The sequence below is a fragment of the Cyprinus carpio genome, chromosome B25 (assembly GCF_018340385.1).
Source record: "Cyprinus carpio isolate SPL01 chromosome B25, ASM1834038v1, whole genome shotgun sequence".
NCBI classification, from domain to species: domain Eukaryota; kingdom Metazoa; phylum Chordata; class Actinopteri; order Cypriniformes; family Cyprinidae; genus Cyprinus; species Cyprinus carpio.
In genome coordinates, this window is record NC_056621.1 from 14944440 (window position 1) to 14965793 (window position 21354).

The 21354-nt window shown below is 36.6% G+C and overlaps 1 protein-coding gene, 1 long non-coding RNA gene and 1 pseudogene across 3 annotated transcripts in view; 1 reads left to right on the forward strand and 2 right to left on the reverse strand.

Moving 5' to 3' along the window:
- On the reverse strand, positions 1–9564 carry LOC109053635. Its single transcript, XR_002011747.2, has 4 exons — positions 9423–9564; positions 2456–9336; positions 527–626; positions 1–335 (listed from the first exon to the last, which is right to left on the reverse strand). It is a non-coding gene; the product is annotated as an uncharacterized LOC109053635 (long non-coding RNA).
- On the forward strand, positions 7372–11224 carry LOC109053629 (annotated as a pseudogene).
- wasla (WASP like actin nucleation promoting factor a) overlaps positions 10974–21354 on the reverse strand; it is a 24295-nt gene continuing 13914 nt past the window's right edge. For both annotated transcript variants that reach the window (XM_042753479.1, XM_042753477.1), the window contains 6 exons: positions 19263–19437; positions 18717–18759; positions 16342–16495; positions 14011–14531; positions 12528–12633; positions 10974–12140 (listed from right to left, as the gene is read on the reverse strand). In XM_042753479.1, coding sequence (XP_042609413.1) covers positions 12079–12140; positions 12528–12633; positions 14011–14531; positions 16342–16495; positions 18717–18759; positions 19263–19437 — 1061 coding nt within the window. In that variant the 3' untranslated portion in view covers positions 10974–12078. The remainder of the gene's footprint in view (positions 12141–12527; positions 12634–14010; positions 14532–16341; positions 16496–18716; positions 18760–19262; positions 19438–21354) is intronic.

The window sequence follows — 21354 nt, forward strand, 5'->3', positions numbered from 1 at the left end:
CCAAATCACCACCTCAATATTGGAAATAAACAACTTTCGGTTGGTGTCTAATTATCAGAGTTGGGAAAGTTTATTTCAAAATTAAGTAATACATTGAGTTACTCCCTAAAAAAGTAACAACTTGTGTTACTTTTTATAGAAAGTAATGGATTATGTTACTTTTGCAATACTTTTTCTCACATCAGCTGGCTGTAGCTCTCGTCTCTTTCCGTTTAATACAGCATCACTGGTTGCAGCCCACTAGGTTTTGGAACAGAATAAAGATACTTTAATCGCACATTTATTAAGAGATTCCAAAAAAATCACGTCCCCTCTGCTCAAGTCTGAGATCCATCCTGGAGAAACAAAAGGGGTGGGAAGAGATATACGCCATCTTGAGTGAGTTCACTGGGTTCACATTTAATTATTTATCTGTTCAGACAGTCTTTTTATGACATATGACAGTCTCATTCTGGGTCATATGAAGAAACTTCTGCAAACTACAGCTCAGTCTAAAAATGACCAAATGCATGTGAGAAGACAGTACCTGTTCTCTAGCAACAAATCGATGGTTTTCTAGTCTTAGGGAATGCAGACTAATAGCTTTTGAATTTGTTCCAGACAACCCCCTGAAGCACCTCTGTCATCTGGAAATCAGAAAACATGGCCATTAAAAGACTCTGTAATACCGTTATAATGGATACTTTTCCACCTCCGATTAAAAATGACCTGCTGTGCAAGGAATATGATCTGACTTAATACAAATATAACAATGAATTTAAGTTTCAATGTTCTTTCACTGAATGTTACATATTGTATTATGTACTGGAAATTATTGTCATTTATATAAATTATTAATTTATGTAACAATTGTTTTTTTTTTACACTATTTGTATACCAAATTTGTACAGTATGGATTAAGTTTTAGAACAAAAATAGCATTGTATAATGTTAATTGTATTCATACAATATGGTGAATCCTATATAGGACAGTGATTAAAATGATTTTATACCTGTCTTGGATATTAAATAAAATGTACTTTCATTCATATGTCAGTTTGACAGTGCCAGTGTGCTATTACCAATGTTTCTTCTGCTACACTGTCATTTATTCTTTGTTTCAGCTTCCAAACTCCTTCTAGATGCTTTGAGTCAGAACAAAGCTGTATTTTTGTCATTGTCTATTATCCTACTCTTTCCATTTTTAACCTCCATTTTTTTTTTAATTATTTTTTAAACCATACACTCATAATCACCAAACCTGAAATTTCAAAGACTGTTTATAAACTTGCTGTTAATTTCTAAACACAAATTTATATTTATGCTCACATTCGTAGTTATTCTTTCATAATCCAACCTCATAAAGTCCCGTTTTTATGCCTTTATTCATTCCTTTTTGACCATGTAGGCCGAAATCCAACACATTGCCCAATACTTGTAAAAGATTAAACATTAAGACAATTGAAGCATTTTTTCAAGCCACTGTGAGACTTTCCAAGATTGTTTCTCTAGTTATTCATTGAACACATGGTGGCTATAATGCAGTGACTCTGGGATTTCCCCAGCTGCAAAGTTATGCCTGCACTGTATACAGTATATCAGTAGCTGCACTCTGTATGAGTCAATTACATTTATAGAAGGCTATGAAAAATATACTGTATGGCTGTATACAAATGAAGACAATGGGTGGTATTGCATGTTATATTATTTGATGTACTGTATTAAGATGAAAAAAATGGTAATTTTGAAAATTATTAATTTCAAATAACATTCTTATTTGCAAGCTGTGTAAAAATATGTATTTTAATGCACATAAAAAAAATCAAGTGATTATGTGGTCATTTGACTTTAATGGTGTGCATGGCAAAGACCAGAGCAGGTGAACGCCAAATTTAGATGCATGTCTGTTGCTGTTTTGAGCATTGGGGGGGGGGGGGGGGGGGGGCACTCAAGTTCAGATTGATAGTAGCTAAAGTACTGGACACAGCAGTGAGAGACGCGTGATTTCACTGGAAGTGTACTTCACAAGGTGAGACTAGAGCCTTTGTTTACTGTTCAGTGAAGCGTGAATGATTCATTGGAAGTGACGGACAAAGTGTCGGCTGTGCATGCTCTAGTTCAGCATTTCCTTGAATCTAACGCAAAGTTAGTTTCCAGCTGTGTATAAGTGTTGAAATCTGCCTGTTCAGCTGAGGACTGTAAAAATGTAAGTGTTTCTGCGAAAACAGCTACTTTGAAAGACTGATGAAGTGAGTTCCTTTTAACTACAGCAGAAGTGTCTTTATAGAAACTGAGTGGTCACTTCAACCTTTCTGTTATATGACTAAAGTGTCATATTAAACTATTCTGAGAATTTGGTTTTGGTTAAAACAATACACTTGACATCAAAGATGACTTTTATGACGCATATCACAAACAATGTGATTAAAAACATTTTATTACTCTCCACGCGTTCATAGAAAAGGTTTTTATTTACCTCCAGGAAAATGGATCCATCAGGTGACCTAGATGAGGATGATGACCTACTTGATGCTGCAATCCAACTGAGCATTCAAGAGTCATGTAAAGACATTGCCTCTCTCGGAAGGTGTGATGTTCACATTGGAATCTTGAAATAAAGCAAACATCTTAGTAAACATTATATAAACGTCCACTTTTTCTATCCTGCAAATAAATCCAGTGTGGAACATCAAAGGATCTTGGATGCAATATTCCGAGGTGAAATTCCCACCAGATTTTATGCTTGCTGTAAAACAATTAGGTTAAAGGGAAAATACACATTTCATTTCATTCTATTGAATTAAGTTGTTAAATGATGATAATTAGCTACAGTACGTGTAAGGCAATTTCATCTGGCCCCACAGGTGACCTCTTTGCTCTGCAGGAGCTGTCGGACTATCCTGCCGCATTCACTGAGGTGGATAGCAAGGGGTGGTACCCAATTCATAGAGCTGCAGTCCAGCAATCTGTCCAGGTGCTGGAGATGGTACTTTATGGTGAGCTATTTCAAAAAAACGAAATTAATTCTGAGTAACATACATTTTGGACACAATATTGCAAGATACTTTGACCTATTTTGCTCCGCCAGTTAAAATATTCCCAAACAAAGTCACAGCAGAATCAACCATAGCCTCAGAGCAACACACTGAATGAATTGAAACTGAAGAAATCATTTACATAAATGATTCAATGACCGATAAAAGTAACTTGTTTAAGTTCCCGAAGTAATAATGATTTTTGAACAAATTGGTTGAGTGATTAATTCAGTGACCCATTTAAAATAACAGTCGTTTGTTTCCTTTCCAAACGAACAAAACAAAATGACTAAAATTAACTGTATTACGTTCAAGCTTCAAGTCTGATATATTCATACAACACTCAGTGGTTTGGTTGAAAAGGTTCTTACAGGTTGAGTTTAGAGGAGGAAACTGCAGATGGAGAGACGCCATTGATTTTGGCGACTCAAGCTGGGCTGGTGGAGATTGTTAGGACTCTGCTTGAGCACGGAGCTTCACCCAACAGAATAAACAGCAAAAATGAATCCCCTTTATTACTGGGTAGGTCTAATTCGCAATTTCTTTAGTGTCTTTAGTGCCTTCATAATAAGTTCTTGTGTTCTGTTTTGGAGCTGTAAGAACAGACTCATTTGAAATCGCCTTTACACTTATATCACGGGGGGCATCTGTGAACCGCCTGCCCTAAAAAGTGGACTGCCATTCATGAGGCGGCCAAGGTGGGCTGCACTGACATTCTTACGCTGCTGCTGCAACATGGAGGGAACGTGTCGGAGACAGAAGAGCATGGAGTGACGCCCATGGGGATTGCAGCAGAGTACGGACAAGCAGAGGCGGTGGACATCCTTATTCACTATGGTAATACTGGTTAATTAATTTTTCTAGAGAAAAAAAAAATATTAGGATGTTCACATTATACAGTTACATATTTATATTAAACTAACACTAAACCATGATGTCCTCCACACCAACAGGTGGTGATGTAAATGCTCAGGCACCAAATGGAGACAGTGTGCTATATGATGCTGCTGGCTCTGGCAATCCTGACTGCATTGAACTTTTACTTCAACATGGAGCTGATCCCAACATTGCTAATCTTTCCTTACAGCTTCCCATCCACTGTGCAGCGTACAAGGGGCATTATCTGTAAGTTTTACGAAATATGCTAACCTTTGCTAGTTTTGTTACGCCGATCTCTAACGAAAGTTAAACTGGCCTTTGGAATTGGAAATCGACAGCATTAGCCTTGCAAGATTTGCCTTTATACAACAAATCTAATGAAATTTTCCTCTAACTCCTAAAATATGCATTCAAGTTTATGGAGTAATTAGACCCACCACTCATTTTCTTCAGAAAATGTTAAAATCTAGTTCTCTTTACAGCGCCTTAAGAATGTTAATCCCAGTAACCACAAGGAGAGCCCTCCGTCTCTCAGGCCAGACCCCAATTCATGCAGCTGCAGATGGAGGCAATGTCCGATGCATGGAACTCCTGGTGGACAGAGGTTTCGACGTCAACGCTCTTCTAGACACGCATGTTTCTGAGAAGTATGGAGATATGCGAAAGACCGCTTTGTACTTTGCGGTCTCTAATGGAGATGTGACCGGTGCCCAGTTGCTGTTAAACGCAGGAGCCAAATCGGACCTGGATCCCCTGCACTGCCTCCTAGTGGCGGTGAGAGGTGGGAGGTATGAGATTGTCAAGATTCTCCTGGCCAGCCAAGCAGATGTGAACTGTTACTTCACAGAGGTCAACGACACACTGTTCCCCACTGCCTTACAATACTGCCTGAGGGATGAGATGATGATGCGACTGCTGTTAAACAGTGGGTATGATGCAGAAAAATGCTTCTGTTGTCCTCATGACTCAACATGGGGTCGCTCCTCAGAACAGACCAGTGAGAAGGTTCCAGTAAGTTCACCCATAATGTCCGTTCCAAAATCTAGTAAGTTGCCAACATATGCACATTCCAGATGTTTGTTCTCAAATGTATAACGAAGTTAAAAATAAATCCAATATGGCGAATAAAACAAGAGAAATGTTTTTGTGTATAAATCATTAGATACTTAAAAGTATCCAACCACTGACTTCATGCTACTTTGACAGCATTATCTTAGCAACATGCAAATAGGACACGCTACTGAAATCAAACAAGAGTTGAGTCTCCGGCTCAATTTAAGTCAGTCAGTTTCTATGTAGTGTTCCAAAATTTTATCTTTGCACTTCTATGCTAAAGTGCTGTAGCATTAGCTTAGCAACATGCTAACAGTAAAATGTTAGAAATCATAAGCAGCAGATAACAAAGTAACTCACTAGGTTTTGGAACAGAGCTAATGCATTTTAAGCTTACTAAACTCTGAAGGAAATGTGTTTTTTATCTATATATGTGGCATATGTATCTTTACTTCTGTCTCTATCATCTGTTGCATGTAGTTTTGTGATTTCATCAGTGTCTCATGGCTAGTGCAGTTCTCTGGAAGAGCTGTGCGGGTTCTCCTCGACTATGTCAATCATGTTCTTATCTGCTCCAAGCTGAAAATGGTTCTAAAGAGGCATAAAGAGTGGACTGAAATTTCAGAAATACTGGGTGAGTAGCGTAAACGATTCTAGTATGGACACTTAAGCTATACTTACAATATATGGATGTAATTGCATTAGATAACAACATAAAACAACAACAACAACAAAAAAAAAAAAATCTTTCTCAGGTAATCCTCGTTCACTGCAACACCAATGCAGACTTGCCATCAGGAGAGAGATGACTCCACTAAGGCTGGGTGACCCAAAGTTCATAAACTCAGGTCCTTTCCCACCAGGACTGAAAAGCTACTTGATGTACAAAGAATATGATTTGTATGGACGAATCATGTATCAGGAGTGATGGTCTCTCAGGGTAAAAGTTAAGGAGAAAGCACTTTGAGTTTTATTCAAATTAACATGAGGTTGACATGACCAGAGGTTTCGCTAGTTGTCCGTCATGAGTTCAAAACAATTAAAAATGTGAATGTTAAGTGTTTTTAACCCTTCACATTGAACACTACAATGTGTATTTCGCATCACTTCCAAAGGACTTTGCCTCCAAAGTAATGTCTTGGTGCTATTTGTGCAATAAAATTATGTTCTAGCTGACAAAAACATGGTTTAATCAGATAAAAATAAAAATGTTGATACCCGTTCTATGACATCAGACTGCTTTCCACTCAATACCACCTACTAGTGTACAATCAAGATGTTCCATTTGTTTTCATTTTAACCTTTAATACAACACATATACAACACATACACAAGGAGTATTTATTGTGTCTCTTACAATGTACATAAGATTGCATATCACACCCCGGTGCTTCTAAACCGTGGTTCTAGAATAATCTGCATTGTCACAATTGAAGTTATTAAAGCAGGTCATATCTATTTATAGCTTTATGCCCTGTTAACATCATCAAGCATGTTCGGCAACCTGTCAAGCAGAAACCTTTGACTTCTGGATTATCAGAAACTCACCAACTAACCTTGAGATAAACTCTCAGAAACATTAGAGGCATTTATAGTTTACTGTATAATTATCTGTGCCTGTTCAAGTACATCTGATAATTTAATTTGATAGAGATGGTTACAGATGGATAGCTTTTGAAAAAATGTGAGCATATCATGACAGTGCAATGTTTTGAGTCCTGTTAGCTAGGTTATACACATATTCAATGAGCTTTGGTTCATTGGTTCTGGAGGCCCTGAACTGTCTAGTTTTCATTGTTCCTAAACAAAATGTTGTAATATTGCATGCTGGTAACTTTCCAACAATCAGTGGATTTGAAAAGAATCTGGGAAAAGTACTCACTGCACAATTATGTAATATCAATTCTAAAGCTCCAGAGGTTTTATGGTATCTGCACAGCTACTTTGGAGGACAAGCTGAGCATAAAAGGTAGCAGTATATAAATCCAATCTGTTTGGTCACCAAACTTGTATGTGCTTATTAACTTCAAAACTGTTGGCATTGAAGGAGGTTAAACTGTGTTACATGAGAATCTTAATGCATCTTGAATCTTGTAACTTACTACAAATTAGTTAAGTTTTAGTGGCATCCCTAAGGGGCAGTGTTCCTATGTCACTTTTTGGCCAACAGTTGCTGACAGGTCTCACCGCTACAAAATGAACTTGCATTCTTCTTGCAAGCTAATTTTGGTGTCCTGTAAAGAGAGACACCATCATATGCAGATACTCTGTCCTGCACCCTCCTCCACTCAAGTTCCTCCACCAGCTTCCTAGATTAGGCTAACAGTGTATCTAACACATGCCCAGAAGCCTGCACTAATTCCACATTCAAGTATTGAGGCAGCATAAAAACTCATACTCACAAAGGAGACATAGTGTTACGAGTATGAGCAACTTTGGGTACCATAAACAGCTTGGCAAGTATGAGGACATCGATGAAGATGAACTTCTGGCCTCCCTGACTAATGAGGAAATCCAGGATCTGGAGAAGGTTATGGCTGAAATTGAACCCGATATGAACATACCCACTGGGCTAAGGCATGAGGACCAGACGGCCAAGCAGCCAACAGGCACTTTTAGCCGAGAGGCTCTGCTGAAGTACTGGGAGGATGAGACTCACAGATTGCTAGAGGTAGGATCTATATATAGGAATTGAGTGATATTCCAAACTTTGATGCACCACTTGCATTCCATTTGTTTTTTCTTGACACAAGCGCTAGAGCTTGCCACTGGGTTGGTACCCTTAAAAGACACCCTTCATGGTTAATTAAGGTACAAAGGTGTACCTTTGTAGGGTACTGGCCAAGTGACAAGATATTGTACCCCTATACCAGGGGTGGTGAACTCCAGTCCTGGAGAGCTGCAGCCCTGCAGAGTTCAGCTCCAACCCTAATTTAAACTCACCTGCCTGTAGCTTTCTAGTAACCATTTTGATTAAAAAAACTCTGCAGGCCTGCGGCTTACCAGGACCGACGTTCGCTGACCCTGCCTTATACTATTTAAGGTATTCTGAAAGTGTAGTCATATCCACATAACAAGCAAAATTATTTGTGTGGGGGTCAGGTTAGGCTTCCTTTTTGGTAAACCAAAAAAGTTTAAGGTCTGCAGCTTCATGAAGGGTTTAAAAATGTCTTTAAATTTATAATTAAGTCTATAGTTTCTGTGAGCAGTTCATTTGAGGCTGGCGTTTCCAATACTCACTTGTGGAAGGCCACCTCTTTGTGGAATTTAGCTTCAGCCTGCTCCAACACCAACTGCTCCAATTGTTGTAATTCCTCAGAGATTCCGAGTCAGAACTCTGACTTAGGAGGGCATTCCATTTAAAAATTTCTACTGGGAACTCTGAACTTCCAACCTCAGAGTACAAATGGAACGTAGCATAAGGATTGGATGTACTTGATTTGAGGGCACAGTTAAAGGAGGACTGTCAAACACAGCTCCTGGAGGGCCACTGTCTTGAAGATTTTTACCCATGAGTTATGGATAGCTTTGGTTAGCTTAGTTTAGAAACACTGAAATTCAACGAGAAGTTCCTAATTTTATACACAATAATACTATATCAAATAAAAATACAAATTGTTCAAAGAGAGTTCTGAAGACTGCAACATTGCTTCCACAGAACATAGTTATTGCTCAGCTGTTGTCTCAGTTGTCTCAGCTGGTGATATCTTTCTTAATTAAGCATCATTGCTTGAGGTACAGTATGCCAGAGCTCAACCTTGTTTTCTTTTCTATGGTGACACACAGGACAGCATGGATGAGTGCCAGACAGATAAGAGTGAAGAGGAATGTGGCAGTGAAGAGCCTGAGGATAATGAAGAGGAGGGAGAGCAACAAAACTGGGGGCTCAGAACAGGGGGTGATGGGGAGAAAGAAGCTAGGTCAAGCAATTGGAATTTTGTGGACTTGTCCCGATTAGATTGCAAGAGGAATGGCAACATCGGTCAAAAACCTAAAGGCATCCATAAAAGTGCCCTTCATCATCACGTCACACCAGAGAGGCCAAGTGGTAACCCCACTGATGTTGTTAAGACCTTGGAAAACATCTTGAGTAACGACTCCTCCTTGAGTGAAGTCAACCTAAACAAAATTGAGGACATATCCCAAGAGGTTTTGGTGAGCTTTGCTGATGTATTAGCAACACTTACGCTGAGGTTTTCAGCCTTGCCAACACCCACGCGAATGATTAAGTAGCTTTTGTTTTGGCCAAAGTGCTGAAGAAGAGCTGCAGCATCACCAACCTTAATGTTGAGTCCAACTTCATTTCAGGCAAAGGTATTCTGGCTTTGATTGGGTCACTTCACTACAACACAACACTAGTGGAGCTCCGATTCCACAACCAGCGGCACATCTGTGGAGGCCAAGTAAAGATGGAAATGGTGAAATTGCTAAGGGACAACACCACCCTGTTGAAACTGGGATACCACTTTGACTTACCTGGCCCAAGGATGAGCGCAACCAGTATTTTAACCCACAACCAGGACCGCCAGAGGCAAATGCGGCTGCAACAACGGAAAGAACAAGATGATCTAGAAAGAAGTGAGGAGCAATCAAAGACATGTGACACTGTGGACAATACACAGTCCCTTCAGTTCCAGATTTCAACAGACAAAGATGCTACACAAGGGAAGCAGCCCTTGGTCTCTTTTCATTTACCAAAACAACCTCACAGTCAACCAAAAGTTGTGAACAATGTTCCAACTAGAAAAAAGTGTCAAGCAACATGAAACAGCAATACACATTTTTGAGACTAATGCAAATAAAGGACACAAATTCACAGCGGACAAACACACCGAGAGCATTTTTCAAAATCAAAAACCAGTACCTTTGAGAAGAGAAGATAAAAGAAAGAATCTGGGAGGCACCCAGGGGTCAACTCGTGATGATCTACTGGCAGCTATTCGTAGAAGCAGCATTGGTACACTATGAAGGGTAAGACATTTAGAATTTGTCCAAGACATAAAGTAGGTAAGCCTTAAAAACACAGTGCCCAAATTTGTAATTCACTCAAACAATATCACTGGACAGGATAGGAACTTCTGAACTAAGGGTTTGGAAAACACCAACGCTGCCAAATCAGGTTTCCTGGGAATCGATTGTAAGACTTTAATCAATAATTACCTTTTTATACCAAGAACCAAATTATTCATTCATTGGTTGTTTTGATTGAGATCATTTAAGTTACCATGAAATCATTATCCAGTGGAAAACGCATAAATTCTAGTTCAAATTTAATAGATGGTAAGTTTAGTTTTGCCACACTAACAAAGATGTCGCCAAGTTGTACTTGCTAATTAGAGTAAAAACATACTCTTATTTGAGGGCTTCAAAAAGCATTCAGAATTTCAAGTTCTCAGTAGAAGTATATCAAAGTTTTAAAGGGATAGACAATGCAAAATATTTTTTTACTCACGTTCATGCAGTTTCATACCTGACATACTGTACATACAAATATGTGGGTAAACAATCCTGTTTTGATCTTGAGACATTAGTATCCTTTTGGCTTTTACTTAATGCTTCTGCCATTACATTGACTAGCGTTTCCTTCTTTTTCTTGCAGGTCACCAATAATCATCATTACTGATGTATAAACAGAACATGAAAACTTTCTTGTTCTCTTATCTGGCACTGAATCTGAAATACATTATTTACACACATATTTAAACAAGTGCTTTTGTACCTTTTTCCCACCAACAAAATATTTTGCTCAATGGGTAGCTTCAACAACTGCTTTGTAACTTACATACTATGAGAAAGATCAAATCCAAGAAGAAAATAGTTGATTTAGTTTTAAAGCTGATTGCCATACTTCAGATTCCTAAGTATCTGTCATGCAACTAGTTGAGTTTGATCCTGTTTGATCCAGTAATTTTAGCCATCAAATATGCACAGTTATGCAAGCAGTATTTACACAAGTTGGCAAAGCTACAATGTAAAATATACATGCATTGCAAAAATGCAGGTTACTAAAACGAAAAGCACCATATCTCAGGTTTGTAAATAATACCATTTATTTAAGCATAGAATTTAGTGGTGTTTTCATTCCACATTCCAACCCTCTTGTAAGATTTGATGTCAATTACACAATATTTTCAGCACTATCCTTACAGGACAAGGACAGCAAATTCTGTTCAGACAGACAATACTGTTAAACCAGCATTAATTTTACACAAAGGTTTGTTGTTGTTTTTTTCCATTGCCTTAAATGGAGTTGTCAGTCAAGCATTGACCTGTAAAAGCGTCTAACAAATGGTAGTTTAATTATTATTATTTATGTTTTTTTCAGTTTTTTTTTTTCTTGATATGATTGGAATTCTAGATTTGTGAATTGATGGTTTTTCACATTCAGGAGCAAGCTGTACTCACGACTTTGCCAGTTTGAATCTACCGGATATTATTTTCTTATTAATAAAGTGAAATCAAAAACTCAGAACTGTCTACTCTGTGACGTGCAATGTAGTGTGACGCTGATCGTGATTACCACAGAAATCATATTTAACGTGTTCAGCCAATGTGTTCTCATCCTGTAGTGAATTTCTTTTTGTTATTCGTGCAAAAATATATATAGCCTCAATATATCAGCCTGGTGTACATTTACAAGGGAAACAATACAGGGGACATACATATTCTGATAGGAGAACCTCTTACCAAATCTAAGAATGCTAAACTAGGATTTGAATAAGAAAATCGAAGGTACAGAAAAGTAGGGTATGAAAATAGTGTTATCTAAATCATTAATCAACAATTAATAAGGACATCGAGCGTCCCGTCCATCTCCCTTTCCCCACTCACAGGGGAACAAAAACATTCAGGTCAACAAATCATGAATCCTGGCATAAAACTTCACATGGTTATTCCAGGAGATTATTTTACAGAGGATAAATGACAATACTTTACAGATTACATGAGGTATTGCACAGATTATTAAAAAAAAAAAAAAAAAAAAAAAAAAGGCAAAAAGGCAACAAAAATATACAGCGATTTGAAAAAAAACAAAAACAGACAAACAAACAAAAAAACAGAATGAGAGTAAAATTTGGGGAAGTGAGAATTTAGTATCTTTACTCTACTGGTTGGGGTTAGTGTTGTGGGATTAATCATCCCATTCGTCATCATCCTCAAAGTCTTCATCATCCTCATCATCCTCATCTTCATCTGAAGACCAAAAAAATGCATAACCTCCATAAATCTCTCATAATTTACTGACAATAGCATTAACGCACAAATTCAAAAGTATGAGTATGAAAAATGCTCTTAACAATAACGTTTATCTACATCAGAAAATACACTGATTTAAATGGGGATGTTGTGACTTAAGAATGAAGAGGGAGAAGTCATAATCTGTCACTGCACAAAAATAATCTTTTAAGTTGGGCTTGACATGTTATGTCATCTTTAAAAAACGTAACAGAGCATTTTTTAGTATGTAAACTCGATTTAACTAGATCAACAGTGTTCACCTCCATCAGAGCTCCAACAATGCCTCAGTTGTTGAGTGGCCTGTTTTGAACAAACTTTTGAGAGCCTGATACAAGCACTTACCCGAGGAGTGGATGGCTTTGCTCCTCTTTTGCATCACCTCCATCAGAGCTCCAACAATGCCTGCTGACTGAGCAGGGGTGGGTGGTCCTGAGTCATTATCTGATACCTGAACATTCAAGAAGAAAGCTATCAGATAATCATACAAAAATAATGGTTCCTAGAACATACTACAATGTTATGAAAGTATTTGAGGACTCTTTTTTTTTTTTTTTTTTGTAACAATTTAATTCAAGGATGCATTAAATTGTTAAAAAGCAACAGTAATTTTTTATTTTTATAACTTTTAAAAAAATAACAAAATATAAAAAAAAAAATTAAATTCTGAACTTTTGAACATTAAACAAAGAAATAAAACCAAAAAAAAAAAAAAAAAAAAAAAAAAAAGTGTCACGGTTTTCCCAAAAATGTTAAGCAGCCACAACCGTTTTTAACATTGATAAAAGAAACGTTTCATGTGACGGCTGCTGTAAATTCAGATTTTTTTTACTGTATTTTTGATCCATCCTTGGTGAGCATAAGGTGTCCCTTGGGATATTGACTACTGTATATTATACTGTATATATATATATATATATACACACACACCATCCTATATATGGTGCATATATATATATATATATATATATTTATATATATATATTATATATATATATATACATATATATATATATATATATATATATATATATATATAAACCCTGGAGCACAAAACCAGTCATAAGTAGCACAGATATATTTGTAGCAAAGGCCAAAAATACACTGCATGGGTCAAAATGATCGATTTTGTTTTATGCCAAAAATCATTAGCATATTAAGTAACGATCGTGTTCCATGAAGATATTTTGTACATTTCTTACCATAATTATATCGAAACTTTATTTTTCATTAGTAATATTCATTGCTAAGGACATAATTTGGACAACTTTAAAGGCAATTTTCTCAATATTTAGATTTTTTGCACCCTCAGATTCCATATTTTCAAATAGCTGTATCTCGGCCAAATATCATCCTATTCTAACAAGCTTATTTATTCAGCTTTCAGATGATGTATAAATCTCAATTTCAAAAAAAATTACCCTTATGACTGGTTTTGTGTTACAGGGTCATATATAACCATCCAAATATAACACAATAATTTAAATAATAAAATCAATTTTATAATTTTATTTTATCATTAAAAAAAGTATTAAAGTATGTTTTTACATAAGATGTTCCTTGTGACCACCACCGTTTCACATATACACACATCTATTTATATATAAACACATATTTAATAAAATGAAATTATAAACCTAAAAATAAAATAATAAAACTGTATAAAAAAACCGTATATAGTAACAAAAATGGTCTGATTTGCCACATGCACATGTAACTGGTTTTTTAAAACCTTATTTTTAACACAATGGATGACTGACAGGTGAGCAGGTGGTCCTCCACCTTTGTCTGGGACACATCAGGATGTGTTAGCGTTGGCAGTCCTCACCGTTTTGAGCTGGATGCCCTGTCGGATCTGGTCGAGTAGTGCGTCCCGTCCTGTGGACGACACTGGCCTGTTGTTTTGTTCCACTTTCTTTAACTGAGCGCCCTCCCTGATTTGCTCCAGCAGAGCTGACTTTCCGCCTATGGGCGAGGGCGTTGATTCACTGTGGCCTCCGTCCATATCAGGGGGTGGAGGAGGTCCAGGAGGAGGTGGTGGAGGAGGAGGTGGAGGCGGGGCGGCTCCTCCGGATGGAGGTGGTGGTGGCGGGGGAGGTGGCATAGAGGCGGGGGCAGGTGGAGGGGGAGGTCGATGCCCTCTGCTGGGAGGTGGTGGCGGAGGTGCTCCCATGCTAGGCCGGGATGGAGGAGGTGGAGGGGGTGCACTTGAGGGGGCCCTTGAAGGTGGAGGGGGTGGTGGGGCTCCTCGTCCCCGCACTGGGGGTGGTGGAGGTGGGGGCCCAGAAGTGTGGGGAGGGGGTGGGGGTGGTGGGGGTGGCCCGCCCCGAGAGGGTGGAGGCGGGGGTGCTGCAAGAGTAGAAACAGTTTTGTTAGCGTTAAAATAAATAAATATGCAGCCTCTAGATATTTCTGAGTTGTACGCATATGAATGCAACCACAACGCCAGTTTCCGAGTCGGAAGTGTGTCAGTGAGAAAATATGGCATTTGTCACTTCTAACCAGAACTTACGCTATGCCTACGTCATCCGCTGGAATGTCACTTTCTCACGTACTTACGTACGACAGTTAGCAGAAACTAAAATCAAATCAAACAAATCGCATCATTTACCATGGATTTACTATAGTATCACTAACTGTACTGTGGTGTTGTGGCAGAATTGTGGGTTTTTGTATCGAACTTTACTGTATTATTAATGTAGACATGAATTAAATGTATTAAAGGAGTAATGGAATATACAGTATTATTTGTGATTAAGCTATAGCATGTGTTTACACTACTGTTTTTCAGATAACTAAAAACCATATAGTTATATTTTTAGGTGCTATATGTGTGGTTTATCATGATTTAAATGTATGCTACTATGGAAGACCAATGATTAATAAAAAAAAAAAAAAAAAAAAAAATTTAATCTGCATCTTAACTCAAGCTGCTTCTACTACTATCAAATGTGCATTTCTAAGAGACAAAGGAGTAATAATATTATCAGGCAACACAAACCAAATTATTGATTTGAAACAATATCAATCATTAGAACATGCAGAAACTAAGCAATTCAATATTCTGTTAAGATATTTATGTTTTTAAGGAAAATTTAAAGTCAGGTTTCAACAACTTTCACTTTGGAGAAAATATCTGGCTAAACTAAAAAAGTAAAATAAAATTACAACCACTTCAGTATCGCCCTGTCTATCTCCCCGCTTCATCGAATACATCAAAAATACATAGTCAACTAGAGTAATGGTGTGTTCACACCAAACGCGAAGCGAATATGCCCACCGCGTCCCTTCACTCTAGATTACTCGCGGGATGTTTCAACTTAAATCAAAAAACAGAAAAAGAATCCTGCTATTAAAACCATGTTTAGAATAAACAAAAACACCGCAAAGCAAAACACATGAAAGTCCCAAAAATGCCAGAAAGCCAAAAGCAAATATGTCTGGGTTCACAGCACCATACAGAGGCGCACACTCAGTGAAGTTGTATCATATAATTTCGGGGTGCCCGCAAACAGCTACAATAATGCGCTCCTCCATATTCTGATTCAACCAGATGTGCCAATAAGCGCACCACACCAATCAGCAACAAATGCCATTTTTTAAGAGTTATATTTTTAAGAGACCAAACATGTTTTTAAAAGATCAACATAAGTAAACAAGTAAAGTGAAGAATCATGGAAAATATCCATATGCACAAATGCTATTCAATGACGTTACAACAGATGTAGGAAAAACCTCACACAACCCATGCCAACCTGCAAAGAATCAGACCTCTAACACATGCAAATCTAAGCAGGTTTCACTCAGAAACACACACATTCCACCTACCGCACCACCTGGGAGGACCTGAAGGAAAACCACATATATTGATCAAATATAAAATGCTAATATATGCACACAACTTCTGTATAAAATCCTCAGAGGAATGAGTCACAGCCATATTATTTTAATGTCATGAAAAGACATATTGGCTTTGCTGTTTCATGCATCACTTTGTTTTCACCGAGGACAGAAAAAGTACTCAAAAATAACTAGATAGGGGAAGCTTTGGGCTATATTTTTGTTGATTCAGGCATGACTTTCTGACAGCGGATGGTTGGTGGACAGACACATGAATATGAGGCCACATCACAGAGAGTCTGACAGCGATCAGTCTCACCTTGTCTCCTCAGCTCATTCTTCACAGCCTCTACGCCTCCCTTCTTCTCAATGAAGTCGTAGATGACCTTAGACGTCTCCTTGTCTTTGAGCTGGGCCTCAGAGATGCCACACATGTCGAACAGGTTCTTCAGCTCTGGGTCCAAATTATTCAACTGCCAAATAAAAAGGTAGAGGCGTGAACTCTGTTTATTTACTAGATTCCATTAATGAAATAAAAGTGCTTGCAAGGCAGCAAAAGAAGAAAAGAGTGGTAAAGTTAAGCAAAACTAGAATTTTTTGCCCTGTGTCAAATCATTTGAAGTATCATTCATTCCCATAGCAGAAACGTGCAGATTCATTGCCTAAATGTTATATTTAGGGTTAGGGGTTTGTTCAAATCACCAACATTAAGTATGAGCAATAGTAATAGTGATGCTTGCCTTAGTAAGCACAACTAAATATAGATAGAAGAAGAAAGAGAGAGATTATATATACTGTATTTATATATATTAATGAAAATGAGTAAATGGATGCGAAATCAAGAGGCCCAATCACATTCCAGTATGCAAACAGATGTAGGAGCAAATCACAACTCAGTATGCAAATATCATTATCACTGCTGGTTCGTTTTTATTTGAATGCTGAAGTGTGAGTTAAAGGGATAGTTAACCCAAGACGATATTTTGAATAATGCTGACGGTAGCCACTGACTTCCATGGTATTTTTTTTCTTTCTTCTCAATACTATGGAAGTCAATGGCTACCGGTTACCAACGTTCTTCAAAATATCTTCTTTTGTGCTCAACAGAAGGAATAAACTCATACAGGTTAGGAACGATATGAGATTAAGTAAATAATAGCAATTTTCATTTTTTGGGTGAACTATTTCTTTAACAGTTTTCAATCTTCAATCTTATTTTTAAAGATGCTTAGAAAGACGAAAATCAGAAGATTAAGGCTAAAATAAATGAAAAATTTTTTGCAAATATATATTTTCTAAAGATTACCAAATTAATAGTGATTTTCAAATTTTAATCTTAAATTTCTTTAAAAGTATAACACATTAAAAACTAAAAAATAAGGCTAAAATAAAATAGATTAATTTTTTTAATTATCGAAAATTAAAATGAAGTAAAATGAATAAGTCAAAAATAAGTGAATCTTTTTAAAACTCGATCACATTATCAAATGTAAATTACATATTATTTTAATAAATAAGTAAACAAAAATAAGTCAAACATTTTTAAAAGTCAGGAACATTTTCAAGTGCAAGTTAATGGGGATTTTTCTTTTTAAGATAAGATCAAGATGATTAAAATCTTAAGAGAAATTTTGGTAACACTTTCTATGAAGCCCATATTTATAATACATTATATAGGTATTCCTAAGGCATTATAATAAATGTTATACTTCTGTTATACTACTAATACTCCAATAACTTTTAGTTGACGTAGTTGCAGAGTTACTTATCAACAGCTGTCTAAAGGGTACCATTAAAATAATCAAACTGATAATACAATAAAAAAAATAGTTCAAAGCAAATGTGTCATATCAAACATTCATCTGATTTTATGGCTGTTTGAGAAAAAAAAAATTATTATTATTATACTTAGAAGTGGTCTTTGATTGCTTTAAGTAAAGTAGCATAGGAAAGATGGGAAGATATGAGACTTATAATAGATTATAACTATGAGAAATATAATCCATTGTAACCACAAATAAGTAAATATTATAATACATTAAAACTGTTCTTATGACTATTCATAAGATGATATAACGTTTTTTTATAATGCATTATGCATTCATTATAATGCCTTAAGAATACCCTTATAATGTATTATAAATAAGGGCTTCATAGAAAGTGTAACAAGGCAATTCTGCCTTGCAAGCACTAGACATGATTTCCCAGCATTCATGCTGTTTTCAAATATAGCACAATCCTGCCACCTAGTGGACAAACTGCTAATGGTAACCATCTTGGCTAGAACCATCCATTATGTCATTCTCAACATTCCAGTTGCATGCATAATGCAAACCTTGAAATGTGAGGCTTCTTCAGAGCATTTGCACATTTTTCCACTTAGTTAAGAGCAACAGCGTCTCATTTTATTGCACCAGTAGCCTGAATTTCTTATTGCTTCATAAAAAGGCAGCAGTTTGCAATATCTTTCCATAACAAACCCATTTAAAATACACACAGTGCAAACACACAAACAGCTCACTGATGTGTACAAATGCAGTCTGGGTAGTGCTGTGGGCGTCAGATGCTTCAGCCTGCATGAACAAGGCTATTGAGGCATTTCATCATGCCATTACTACACAGGTCAGCATTGTTTTCCTATCAGAGATTCTTTAATATGTCTGGGAGGAGAGCAAGTTGTTGTTGTGTACTTACATCGAAGCCTGTGTTCGGATCCCATCCTACATGACCGATGTGCCTGGAAAATATTGTGTTAAGCACAGTCAGACTGGCATAAACAACAACAAATACAACACGAAGAAAGGGAAAAAAATAAACTTAACCCTTGTGCTTGTGTGTTGAAGAGCCTTCATAAATGTGTATTTTGTATTTAAATCTCTCATTGTGTTATATTATTAATCAATCAGTCTTTTTGTCAATGAGCACAGGTTTTGTATTTCTCTAGGATCTGATTGGCTCCAGGTCACGCTGATCTGAGCTTATGCATCTCAGTTTTGGAACGGGAAAAAATATCTGGGGATCATTTTGGCAATGCTCACGGTGCGTAAGCCAAGGTTATAATTAATAGTAATAAAAATTAAAGCCTTGCTGACATAAAAAAACAACAACAACAAAAATTAAGAATACAACATTTTTCAAATGTTAAAAACATTTAAAGCATGACAGCATTTTAATATGCATTACTGATGTCACTTCCTGCCAACACAGGAAGTATTGAAACTGCTATACTTAAAGACTCACTGGAAGTTGCTTGGCGTTCCAATGTCAGCCTTCGTCAGCTTCTTCCTCTTGCCCTTGACCTTCTTCTCCTTCTTGTTAAGGCCACTGTGCACCATGTTATTCATGTGGGACACATTAAGTTTGTTGTTTATCTCGGGGTTCTTGATGTCCACCGTCGCCATCAGGAGAGCGGGTCCTGGGCACAAGACAAAACTGATTAGCTGCTGCACACATGTCCCTGCGAGAGTGACAGCACTCGTCTCGGGCCGAGCTCGCCAACAACAGTTGATTCTGTCCAGCGTATGATTATTTTAAAGCAAGACTGAAAATAAATGTCTGTTTTAAAATGTTCAGTATAAGTAGTGAAACTTCAAAAAAATAAAAAAAATAAGTATTCATTTCAACTACATTTCATGAGCTTTATTTCATTCAAATAAACATGACTGCATTATGCAAATATAGCACTGACCAACACGGCCACAAGCTGAACACATATGCCCCGTCATAATGATTCTCATCACAGCTAAATGTGGGCGATAAAAAGCAGCTTTCATAGAAAGGCACGCTGCTGAACAACAGGCTTTCCCAAAAACACAAGCATTAGCTAGCAGTCGCTTTCAAGAAAGAGAGTTCAGTGTGGAACCCAGAGTCATGGTCTGAATCCACAGGTCAAAAATAACATTAATAATAAATGAATCACCAGAACACCTTTAAATTACTGTGTTCAAGAAGGAAAAGTAACTTAATGAAATGGTTCGATTAATTATTCACTTTTTACAACTCACAAGTTTATATTTTACACTTTTTTTTAAAAGAATAATATTATTAATGATATTAACAAATCTATGTATCATTATTGTTAAATAATAGCAATTGTACATGTAAAAAATTAAATGCCTTGGTATATTAAGCATTATTATAATAACAATAACAACAATAATTAATGATTATAATAAAAAAAATAATGGCATAAATTGTATTATTTTATTAGATGTATTATTATATTAATATTCTATTAATATTATTATTCAGTTCCTGCAAGAAAATGTATAATGAAAATGCATAAAATAATTATTGTTATTATTTTTTCTTAAACAATTGGTTTACCAAAAATGTATAAATAAATAATAATAATTAAAAATAAATTTTTAATTAAAAATAAAAATAATTGTTAATAAATCAAAATGTACATGTAAAATGCATAAATAAAATAAGTTCACTGTATAAATAAAATGTTTAAACATTATAATTATTAAATAATAGTAATAATAATAATTTTGCTCATTAAGTAAAAAACAAATATAATTATTATCATTGTTATTGTGTTTGTCATTATATTTAAGTTTTTCTTAATCTTTTTATGTATCAAAAATGCATAAATAAAATGTTTAATAATAATAAAAATAAAAATGTATGTAGTCTCTGTTTTTATGGAATTGAAAAACTGCCCCAAATTATTGTTAAAAAATAAAAGCTCATTCAAAACAGCTTATCCCTTTCAAAAATGTCCAACTGTATCTCAAAAGCTACAATCCAAAAGACTACAGTAATAATAATAATAATAATAATAATAATAATAATAATAATAATAATTCCGTTTATGCAGTCTAATAATTCTTTGTGGCAAAAGCATAAAACAAAATGACATAACTATCAAATAACGAAGACCCTGTCAGAACTTTGTAATGTTGAGCAAAAACTAAAGATCTTCACACTTCAAACTTCTGACGTCAGATTTTCAAAAATCCCCAAGAGAAGCTTCACTCACAGCCACGTCCCAGTTTGGGAGCGCACGCTCACTTCTTCACTAGAACCGTGAGGAGTCACAGCAGCGCTGCTAAACCCCTACCTCGGGCGAGAGCCATGAGCTTCCTGTGACCTCCAGTGTGACCCGAGAGGACGTCCTCTGTAGAGATGGAGGGTCCGTCGCCGCTGAGTTTCAGCAGCGTATTAAAGCGAGACCGAAGTAAAGACGCCTTCAGTTCATCCCCAGACAACACCAAGCATCGCAGGGGCACCAATCTACCATCTGGCCTCGAAACGCTCTCTAAAAACTCCTCAGACGGGGCGGACAGGAAGGTCGTGCAGAACATCATCTCATCTGTGGCCCAGC